This window comes from Microtus oregoni, unplaced genomic scaffold (assembly GCF_018167655.1).
Source record: "Microtus oregoni isolate MIOR12 unplaced genomic scaffold, Mior012 000003F_ref0000135, whole genome shotgun sequence".
NCBI lineage: Eukaryota > Metazoa > Chordata > Mammalia > Rodentia > Cricetidae > Microtus > Microtus oregoni.
This window is the reverse complement of record NW_024543062.1, coordinates 68,304,141-68,316,213: the sequence shown is the minus strand read 5'-3', so window position 1 is coordinate 68,316,213 and position 12,073 is coordinate 68,304,141. Positions and strand designations below refer to the sequence as shown.

Sequence of the window (12,073 nt, the reverse complement as noted above, 5' to 3'; positions counted from 1 at the left end):
AGCCTGATTAAAGTTTCCCCTCCCTTTACTCCTCCCTGTTCCACCAGAACTCCCTCCCATCTGGATCCATTCCCTTTCTGTCTCTCCTTAGAAAAGAACAGGCTTCTAAGAGACAACAACAAAACATAACAAAATAAAATACAAGACAAAACAAAAAGCATCACATCGAAGTTGGACAAGGAAAACCAACAGCAGGAAGAAAAGTCCAAGAGAAGGCATGAGAATTAGAAACACACACTCTTTGCCACACTCAAGAGTCCCATAAAAACCACTAAACTGGAAGCTATAATATATACACAGAGGATCTGGTGCAGACCTGTGTAGACTCTGTGCTCACTGCTTCAGTCTCCGTGAGCCAATATGAGCTTTGCTCAGTTGGTGTAGAGAGCCTTGTTCTCCTAGTGTCTCCATCCCCTCTGGCTATTATACTCTTTCCACCTTATCTTCTTCAGGGTTCCCTGATGGAGACACCCCATTTAGGGCTGTATGTTCCACGTTCTCTCCGCTCAATGTCTGAATGTGGACACTATTTGTTCCCATCCACTGCAGGAGGGCAGGAGGAGGCTTCTCTGATAATGGCCGAGGAAGGCATTGAGATGAGGATGACTTTTGAGAAGAGGTCCCATCATAGCCCAAGATGGCCTCAAACTCATTAGTCTCCTGCCTCAACTCTCAATGCTTTGAACATGAGCGGTTTTAAAATGTGGTCATCAAGTTCAAAGACCCTGATGCTGCCAGTATTACACATTGATGCTGCCATCATTACATAGGAAGTGACCATTGCTTCCCTTAAGTGTAGATATGTGTTACCAGATAAAAAAGAATAAAAGGAGAAACATCGGTTTTGCTTACATGGCTCCTGGATTTATTTATTTTTATTTTTGTTCCTTAGAGTCTCGTGGAGTCCAGGCTTATCTGGAGTTTACAATGATGTAAGGATGATCTTGAGTCCCAGACCCTCCCAGTTGGGGGGGGGGGTTCACTATGTGCCACTGTGCCCAGCTTTCCAGTCTTTCCCAACTCTCTGTTTCTTATTTAATTATTTAGTTAACATATTGAAATTGACAGGGTGATACATTTAGTCAAAATCAAAATACTGAAAAGCACAAGTTTTTAAGGTTTTACAGGTGTGTTACACAGAATCATCTATAATTACAAATAGATTGGGATAACTCCATGACTTTAGAAGAGAGGTAGACATGATTCCTGCATTGAAAAACAATGTATCCTTCGATTTTAAAGTGCCTTCATTCATTAAACATTTCCCGGTTTTGTCCTCACCTGTATTTTGCATACTAACACTTTCCTTATTTGTGATTTATAGTTTTAGGATAGTGTGGAAGCTAGGGTTGAATGTTTAATTGCAGTATGCCGCCTACAGTCAGCAAGATTAGCGCTCAATACCAATCATATTGCCCAACCTTGACTCTTGTATTTCTGTTCTCAACTTGAACATGCCTTTTTGGTATTTGATAACAGTGTATTAATTATATTGTGTGGTTTACAAAACTATATTTTATTTTTTTTATTTAAATTTAATTATTTATTAAGGATTTCTGCTTCGTCCCCGCAACCGCTTGCCATTTCCCTCCCCCTCCCCCGATCAAGTCCCCCTCCCTCATCTGCTCGAAGAGCAATCAGGGTTCCCTGACCTGTGGGAAGCCCAAGGACTGCCCACCTCTATCCAGGTCTCGTAAGGTGAGCATCCAAACTGCCTAGGCTCCCACAAAGCCAGTACGTGCAGTAGGATCAAAAACCCACTGCAATTGTTCTTGAATTCTCAGTATTCCTCATTGTCCGCTATGTTCAACGGAAGAATGGATGAAGAAAGTATGGAATATATACATATTAGAGTATTACTCAGCAGTAAAAAACAAGGACTTCTTGAATTTTGCATACAAATGGATGGAAATAGAAAACACTATCCTGAGTGAGGTAGGCCAGACCCAAAAAGAGGAACATGGGATGTACTCACTCATATTTGGTTTCTAGCCATAAATAAAGGACATTGAGCTTATAATTCATGTTCCTAGAGAAGCTAAATAAGAAGGTGAATCCAAAGACAAACACATAGGCATCCTCATGAATATTAACCTTCATCAGGCGATGAAAGGAGACAGAGACAGAGACCCACATGGGAGCACCGGACAGAAATCTCAAGGTCTAAATCAGGAGCAGAAGGAGAGGGAGCACAAGCAAGGAACTCAGGACCACGAGGGGTGCACCCACACACTAAGACAATGGGGATGTTCTATCTGAAAAAGCATGGGATAAATCCGGACTAGACAGTGTCTTTTAAATCTTTCTTTCCATTTTGAATGCCTGCTCTATTCATCCCCTGCTCATTGCTCCCAGAGACAATGCATCCCAGTTTTGAGGTTGTGAGTTAGAGTTGGTTCTAATTTCTCCTGCTCTATGTATTGCTTCTGTTTGTCTCCAGTTACTCTCCAGTTCATCCTGTTGTCCGTCTGTCTTGTATTTCTTTGATGTCCGATGTATCAATGAGTGAAGCCTGAATGAATATATGTTAAATTCTCTGAGTTTGGTGAGGCTAGTAGATTCAGAGCCCCTCCTGGGATTAAACCACAGCAGAAAGGCATGCACTCTCTACATCTTAGTGTTCTTTCCCACCAACTGGACTCTACCTCAACAGACACCCGGGGAGTCTTCTGCTGGCCTGTGAGTATAACATTGCTTTCTAGAGACGGGCAGTCATTCTTTCACTCCAGACTCAAGGAACAATGCTGACACATCCATGATTAACATAGAGCTGATAAAAAGAACAAGGACTATGGTTAAACACACACTGCTTCAAATCTAAAATGCCATCATGTGACCGCAAGCCAGCCATTTCTGCTCTCCGCTTGATTCCCTATAAAATATAGAGAAGAAGTGCTGACTTGCACAGCTTATTGGGTTGATGAGATTAAAAACAACTGACGGCAAAGTGACATTGGCAGTATCTGATTGTAATAGGATTTCAGCGAATTGTTTGCTGTCAGTGTTCACTTACCGAGGAGTGGATGGAAGCAGGAAAGGCTACTTCCTATTCCTATAGTTCTCTAAAATTTTTTCTTTGTTTTTGTTTTTTTCTTTTGGAAGTACCGGAGATGGAACCCTGGGGTTCTCGCATGCTAAGCAAAAGCTATCCACTGAGCAATCCTCACAGAACTCTCACCTTGCTTATTTCTTTTTACTTTACCTTTTCTGTTCCCCCACCCATCCACCCAAGATACAATCTTACCACATTGCCTGGCTCTCCTAGGCTTCAGTCAGCAGTCTAGTCTGGTTTGGGAGTTGTGACTCATGCTGTAGCCTCTGGAATATCTGGGACTGCATGCTTGTGCTACGGTGCACAGCTTACGCAATCTTTTTTTTTTTTTTTTTGATTTTTTCGAGACAAGGTTTCTCTGTAGCTTTTTTCGTTCCTGTCCTGGAACTAGCTCTTGTAGACCAGGCTGGCCTCGAACTCAACAGAGATCTGCCTGTCTCTGCCTCCCGAGTGCTGGGATTAAAGGCGTGCGCCATCACCGCCCGGTTTACGCAATCTTGATCCTAATTTGGTGGTCGTTATAGACTACATCATATACCTAATTTGTAGAGTAGATATAATCCTTTGTTTTTATTTGTGACTCTTGGTATTGTCATGCCTTGTAAAAAGAGAAAGTGTACTCGCTCTTCTAGCTCTCTCTAGCTACTGATCCCAGTATCAAATAGCCTTTGTAACCACGGAGGGTAGTTATGCAGATACACGTTCTAAATCTTGAAAACACTCCAATTTCTTTTAAACTAATACTCAGAGTAAGTATTTATTTCATCTATTCTGCTTGACTCTTCTGCCTCTGCAAAGCAGGCTGGCTGAAATCCCCTCACAAATGCTATTCCGCGGGGTTCTCTTTCTTTCTTTTTTTTTATTTTGGAAAGGAGGTTAGTGGTGGACTGGGTGGTATTTAAAGCCCAAGTATATCCTTTGAAATGTCATTTCCACTCAAATTGATTCCTGCTTTTCTTAAATCTCTCATGGCAGACTTAGGGGTGTGACTTCAAGGTAACTTTGATTTGCAATCATTTCAACCTTTCGAGTTGTAAAAGAAACATATTGGGAAAGGTAAATTCAGTTAACAATACACGTGTTAGAATAACAGAGCTTTGAAGATCAAGGGTTCTCTTATCTCCGTGCTCACGTGTTTAATGTATCTAGTCAATTCCACTGGTAATTCACAACAGGAATATAATGGGGAAACACTCACCAGGTGATGATGTACCGATTTCTGGTGCTCTGGCGCCATCTACTGAAACGTTGCTAAAGAAAAGAACGCAAGAGAGCTGCCTAAGCGTTCTGTGACACATGAAGACACGGAGTAGAGCACTTGCTGTGTTTATAGATTTTAGAAAAGAACCTGAAATTCATAGCTTTAGAAAAGTGATTTTTTTTCTATTTACTGTGTCCTACCAGTACATGAACTCTTTAAATTTATACTGCCTTTTCATGTATTTTTCTTCAGCTATTTTTATTTTTTTCAAATTCTGCTCATATATATGTGATGCTACTTTTACTAACATGTTGTCCTAGTTTCACTGGTCAGGAAACACTATGCAAAGGTTTGATTTCTAATACCAATTGTATTGACAATAAATGGTTGCTTTTATGAGCCTGGGGTGGAGAGTGCTGTCTATCAGGGAACAGATCCGAACGATACCTGGACTCATTGGCTCTGCATGGCTCCAGATGGCTAATCTGTGACCCTGGAACCAGTCAAATGAGAGGGCCATGTTTTAACTAAATGCTCCACAAATCCAATCATTTCAGGTCTTCCTGTGTAAGAATCCTGGTTGCATCTACTTACGATTTTGATGGCAATCTGTTAATGTGAGCACAGGGAATACAATAGACAATTACACAGGTGATTTAGAAAGAATTCCAGAAATGTCATAGAAATAGAAAGAACAAAATAGAAATTGTAGCTAGTTAGTAGCACAGCTCCTATGAATATATATGGGAAGTCTTTTACCTTCTGGCCTATTTGGTATGTATACAGAGGTAGCTGTTATTATATGCAAAATGTCTGAAATGGTCCATGCATAAAAATGCATGGCTTTCAGATAGAGGCTTTTTAATTAGGCTACTTAGGTAGGGAAACTTCATTGCACTCCTGCTTTCAGATTTATTTTGTATTTTTCATTTGACACAAGAATACCTGGGAACATTCATACATGCTGTGTACTCCTGAGGGGAATGCATAGTTTCTTACAGTGATTACTTTATATTTTGGAGTAGTTTCTTATTTTTAAAAAACCTTAGAGTCATGCTAAAAGATTTTTTTTGACAGGCTAATTTTTTTCAATTTTGTGTATCACATTTAATAAGAGTGCGACGGGAGCTTAAAATCTGCTGGGAATGCTTTTGGGAACAAAGCAAGTAATTTTGGTCTTACATTGACTCTAAAACGTAGTTCTTGGGTACTGGAATTTCCTTTTAAAACAGGTTAAGGTGTGTGTGTGTGTGTGTGTGTTTCTGTGTCTGTATGTAATATTTTATAGATAAAAGGTAAGTGGTAGTATTTTACTAAGGTTTCAGAATGAAGAAGTTTAACGTTGTATTGCAATAAGCGAGTGTAAGAGAAAAGATGCTAGCGACTTGAGAAGTCTTTATGGAGACAGTACACATCAATAGAGAAGAGATGAAAGCATGATCTATCTTTAAATACGGGGTTTCCATGGATATTAAATTTTATCACGCTAAAGATGAAAGAATTTGGGAGACCTTAAATATTAAACCTTAGTTAGATCAGATATGTAGATGTTAACCTATAACCAAGCTTCAGAATGCAGTTCCCAGCTGAAGTGCTTACCTTGACGCTTTTGGATGTTTGTGTCTGTTACTGATTTTTCATCAAAATAATGTTATAGAAGATTTGATTGAATTATATTCACTTTATGAGACACTTCCTATGAGGGTGGTACAAGGAATAGTTGCCATTTGATCACAATCCTAGAGAACTTAGACAACAATGAGGACTCTAAGAGAGACTTACATAGATCTAATCTACATGCGAAGTAGAAAAAGACAAGATCTCCTGAGTAAATTGGGAGCATGGGGACCTTGGGAGAGGGCTGAAGGAGAAAGAGGAGGCAGGGAGGGAAGCAGAGAAAAATGTAGAACTCAATAAAAATCGATTGAAAAAAGGGAAGTATTTCTAGAAAGTACACTTTAGTTCTTAAAGGCCTTTGTTAACATCACAGGCACAGGGGCTGGCGAGATGAGTCAGTCATGAATGTGCTTGCCCCGCAAGCATAAAGACATGAGTTTGGATGTCCCATAGCCACGTGAAACAGCTAATAAGGTGGGTGCAGTGACATTCACCTTTTTTTTTTTTTTTTATTTTTTATTTTTTATTTTAATTTATTTATTTATTAAGAATTTCTGCCTCGTCCCCACAACCGCTTCCCATTTCCCTCCCCCTCCCCCGATCAAGTCCCCCCCCCCTCATCTGCTCGAAGAGCAATCAGGGTTCCCTGACCTGTGGGAAGCCCAAGGACTGCCCACCTCTATCCAGGTCTCCTAAGGTGAGCATTCAAACTGCCTAGGCTCCCACAAAGCCAGTACGTGCAGTAGGATCAAAAACCCACCGCAATTGTTCTTGAGTTCTCAGTATTCCTCATTGTCCGCTATGTTCTATCCTGAGTGAGGTAAGCCAGACCCAAAAAGAGGAACATGGGATGTACTCACTCATATATGGTTTCTAGCCATAAATAAAGGACATTGAGCCTATAATTCATGTTCCTAGAGAAGCTAAATAAGGTGAATCCAAAGACAAACACATAGGCATCCTCAGGAATATTAACCTTCATCAGGCGATGAAAGGAGACAGAGACAGAGACCCACACGGGAGCACCGGACAGAAATCTCAAGGTCCAAATCAGGAGCAGAAGGAGACGGAGCACGAGCAAGGAACTCAGGACCACGAGGGGTGCACCCACACACTAAGACAATGGGGATGTTCTATTGGGATCTCACCAAGGCCAGCTGGCCTAGGTCTGAAAAAGCATGGGATAAATCCAGACTAGCTGAACATAGCGGACAATGACATTCACCTTTGAGCCCAGTGTTGGAATAGCAGAGAGATCTGACTCCTTGGGGAGCTGAGTCAATGAATACTAGGTTCAGTGGGAGACCCTGTCTCCAAAATTAAGGTGGAAAGTGACTGAAGAGGACAGCTAGCATTGACTACTGGCTCCCCCAACACACATTTGTCCCTGTGCACACATGAACACGTGCATACACTACTCCGCTATATGTACAAGTGTGCCTTCACACCTTTGATTCATTGCTAGCTTTTTCTTCTGAACATGTGGTAAGTTGTAAGGTTACAGTCGTTTATCATATACTTCAATAAGCTTGTCCCATGCAGCAGAATGGTCTCCAAAATGAATGCTGTAGTAATAGAATCTACTCTAACATTCCTCTTGTCCCTGTAACTAGAGTTGTTATTTGTTTTATTCTCCGTATCCATCGATCCTGTGGTTTCTGCCATCTTCAGGCGAACATTCAATACCTTGTCAGGGCCTGCAATGCCTACTCTTGAGCTCATGCCTAGAAACTGTCACCACGTGGGCTTTCCTTCTCCTTCATGTTTACTCTATGCTCAAAGTCATCGAAGGATTCCTCTGCCCGTGATTACATAGCAGATAACACGTACCCCACTACAGTAGCTTCTCACTCTTTTCTTCTTCATTAGAATAGTCCAGTTCTTGCCGACTGTCGATTATTGCTCTAAATAGGTTACAGATATGATTTCAATGTGTTTTCAGACTACTAGATAATTTGTATTTTGCATTCTTGGCTTTTCAAGGTGAGGATCATGCCTTTGTCATGGTTGACTCTTGGTTCTAACAGCAAACCAACAAAACAATAATTACTTCCTAAACTTGAGTGAGCCAAATGCTGGTATTGAGAAGGGGTGTATCAAACAATTTCTAGACAAGTTTAGATATCTCACAAGAGAAGGACAGGATACTGTTTGTTATGGTTTCATATAGTCAAGCTAATTTGAATATTTTAAGCTTTTAGAAATGCTATATTCTTCCCAATTACCACAAGTGATTTTGCATGTTATTTAAAATGTGGTCTATTAATTATGGATATATTAATACTTTGTTTATTTCTATTATCTCTTTTGCCAATCAACATGATTCTAAGAAACTTAGAAGGAAGTTAGAATGGTTCAGAGGACAGAAATGTTTTTAACAGGAAAATAAAATTAGATAAAATAAAAAAGAACAAACTGACTAGGTTTTCAAAACGATGCAGTCGTAAGCCAAATAGCAGTGTCTCAGTCGCAGTTGGTCCTTAATTCTGTCACCCGGTGACATTACAGCCCTTTTTAATCATGAAAATATACTCTATGATTATTAGCACAATGATGAAATCACTCCATGCTGTGTGGCCCAAAAGAAATGCTCACTGATGAGCGATGATAGTACTTAAGTGTGGATGGTAGAGAGGAAAGTAGAAGACAAAGAAATCTATGCAGTTTCACCTTTCAGCTTATTTATCTGGACATACAGGTATATAAACACCTAGACACATGTACACGTAAAACAAGGACGCATCTCTGATTGTACTTGAGGGGAGAAGAATTTCTCAGATTTCTTCTGTTTAAAAAAGGAAAACCTCTTGACAGGCAGCGATCTTTATTACTGGGCCGTCTCTTTTTCCTCCTGAAGTCTGCTTGCTTTCCCAGCATTGCTTTTTCTCCAGAGAAAATAGCTTCCTCCTGTTTCTGTTCGTCTCTTAGGAGGAAGGGTGACGAATCCTCTCATTTCACAGGGGACCAGACCCGGCTTCCCTCACACTCACACAGCTTCCCTGTACCACGTGTGGAAACACGTGACAGGCCCATCTGATGCATGTCATTTCCTCATTGTCTCTGTGAAACCTCTCCTGAAACATCTCTGTCCGCATCTTTTCTCTTCTGGGGAGTGCTTCATCATCTCTGCTGGCCTGCTCCTGGTCGCTCACTTAACCTCCGGGTTCTGTCCTGGACTTTTGTTTGGGGATCTGCTTCACACCCAGAGCTACAGCGTCCACCCAGTCCACCCGTGTGCCTCAGTGAAGTGTAGCCCGAGCCCTGAACTCTTCAAGCAGATGCTTCTGGAGGATTTCACATAAAATCATCAGCATATCTAACTCTCCTCTCTCTCTTGAATTTTCTTTCCTTTTCAGTTCAACGAAAATGTCCACAGTCCCTCTTCAGCAACTCAGAAATGTGTAGAAACACCCATGTGACCTTCACCTTTGCTTCAGCCTGCCTTCTCTCTTCCAAAGACGTGGGAAGCCCTTGCGGCTTCTCTCTGAGTGTTTCACAGATGCTCTGTCTCCCACTTATTCCCCAGTGTCACTTTCTTATATAGGACATCGCCATTATCTTTTGTACTTGGTGTAGTCTTTGCATTTTTCTGCCTCTATCTTAGCTTGGCCTCGTGTTCACTTTCTGTATTATGAATGTGATTCAACGTTCAAATGTTTCCTTTTAACCCCCCACTTAGAGACATCACCTCACTGACTCACTCCGAACTGTGAGAAAACTCCCACGTTCTTATTCCTTTAGGGCCACACATTAAATACATTAGGTCAGCATGTAGCTGTCTTCAGAAGAGCGAAACTCTCAGAAAAAATAAAACAGGAACTTAATATCATTAAGATAAAATATGCTGAAAATAAATATGCATCTATGATATATAAAAATTACATGCTTGTTTTAAATCTGAAACTTTCTAAAATTTTATTTAATTTTATATTTTTCAGGGCAAGATAAGATTTCAACCACTACTGGTAAGAATTAATGTTTAACTTTTATTTTTGTTATAACAATCATGTACTTAATATAGATATAAGTATTTATTTATTTGGCAAAGAAGTAAGTTTGAAGAAGAAAGTTAATAGTACTGTATGGTTCCTGAGTTTCACACGTTCTTACAAGCCTGTCTGTATATAAAGTTTACTAAGTATTTGAATATACTTTTAAATTTACTGTGCTTAATAAAACTTTAACTTTATTTAAAATTGACAGAAGTGACAGCATGTTTCTAGCCCCCTTAAAATTCAACATGGTAAATAAATTCAAAAGCTGTATGAATCAACATGAGTTAAGTTTTGAATATGAATAAAAAACTGTGGTCAGAATATATGGTATAAAATTTAATTAGGGAATTTGAATTAGGGAAGTAGAGAGAAGCCTAAATACAATTTCACAAATACTTAAAGACTAATGTATTTTATAAATTAGTTGGTTCTAGAATTTGCTTACATTTATAATTTAATTATATATGTTCTCATATAGGTAAAAATTAATTTTATAATATTTTTTCAAGAGTCATTTGCCCTTCTCCCAATTATGCTTGAAAATCTGTTTGATATTAAGATTTTGTATTAATTGTTTGCAAAATTTCCTACTATACATTAAGTTATTTTTTCTAAAAGCTTCTGAGTTTTGAGAAAAGCAAATTTAAATAATGATGACGCTGCCAGCACATTAAAATTCATCAAGTGCCAAATTATAGAGGAATTGACCTGCAGGTGGCTAAGGAGAAATTGACCCCCTTACATGTTATCACTGCTGTAAATGCTTGCTCTTTGACTAACAATGGGGTTGACAGTGTGTCTTAAGGAGGTGAGTGAAACCACAAAATACAACTGCGTGAGCAATTTAAATTTAGGGATTTAAACTTAATTTGCTCCACATTTCAAATGGAACATATGTAGCACAGTCCAAAATTGGATTATTCGTGGGATTATCTGTCATTCAATGTAAGTTTTCCAGAATGCTGAAACACTATACTAATACTAACTAATCCTACTCCTGAGTTAAACAGAGAAGCATTTTTTTTTTAAAAAAAATTCCAATGTTTAATAATAGAATTTATAGTTTCATTGTATGGCAGAGAGTTTTCATAAAGCACTTCCTGTATAACAGGTTCTGGTTGGTTCTTTCCAACTTCTTAAATGAAATATGGCATTTTCCTTTACAACATACCAAGTTACTCTCAGCCACATAGATGAGATTTTGTTGCAGAAGAGGGCTGGGTGTGGGATAGGATGGCAGTCTACTCCTTACCCTTCTACGAGTTTCATTATTTCTGCATAACCATAATCAAGCAGATTGGGATGAATTAAGTTAGAATTATGAACCATAATGCAAAGGAACATGGCGCCTCCCCGCAGATATTAGCAATGGGAAGATAATTGATGGAAATGTAGAGTGTTCAAAGCGAGAATTTGAGGACAATAGGGAATTGGCAAACTTACAGTTGTAAATTCTCCTTGTGAAACTTGAACTTCAGTGTGTGCAAATACATTAATGTTTCTACATGAGGTAACTTCTCTGAACACCTTTCCGAATCTCCCACACACTCCTTCTGCTTTGCACTTTTCTTTTTATCTAGTCCTTTCTTCTTTTTATTCAGAACATGGTGGGTGAAAGACATTAGGTCAGAATCATGACCTTGAAGACAAGACGTGTGGCTTGCCTCTAGTTCAAATGCACCCAGTTTTGATAAACTGGATATTCAAAAATGCACATTTTACTATTCAAAGAAGTTAATACATGTTACCCATGATATATTTAGGTAAAATGCATCCTTATATTCTCCAAGAGAACATGATAGCTTTAAAAACTAAGTTTGATGTAGTTAGTTGTTTCACAAAAAGAAATACATCTTAAAGAAAGGAAAGCAATGTTAGACTTACTCCATTGTGCTAATTCCCCTGCAGACAGCAGTTGCCGTCTGTACCCCGCACACGTTTGTCCATCACTCCCTCCTGCCCCATCACTCCCTCCTGCCCCATCACTCCCTCCTGCCCCATCACTCCCTCCTGCCCCATCACTCCCTCCTGTCCCATCACTCCTGTAAAACAGTGAGTGAGAACAGCTGCATTTCAGTACCATGTGTCTAGTTACAAAGTCAAACACGTTTGGATATTTTTCATAAAAGCAGATCATTCACACTTGTGTTTGTGAATTTTGTTTTCCAGATTTTACCCACTTAACTCTCCTTGTTTCCATTGATTTAT

At 39.4% G+C, this 12,073-nt stretch overlaps 1 protein-coding gene across 1 annotated transcript in view; it reads left to right on the top strand.

Annotated features, from left to right (window-relative positions):
- Ptprc (protein tyrosine phosphatase receptor type C) overlaps positions 1 to 12,073 on the top strand; it is a 110,638-nt gene that overhangs the window by 39,681 nt on the left and 58,884 nt on the right. Inside the window, exon 3 of the mRNA XM_041648684.1 lies at positions 9,809 to 9,835. Coding sequence (XP_041504618.1) covers positions 9,809 to 9,835 — 27 coding nt within the window. The remainder of the gene's footprint in view (positions 1 to 9,808; positions 9,836 to 12,073) is intronic.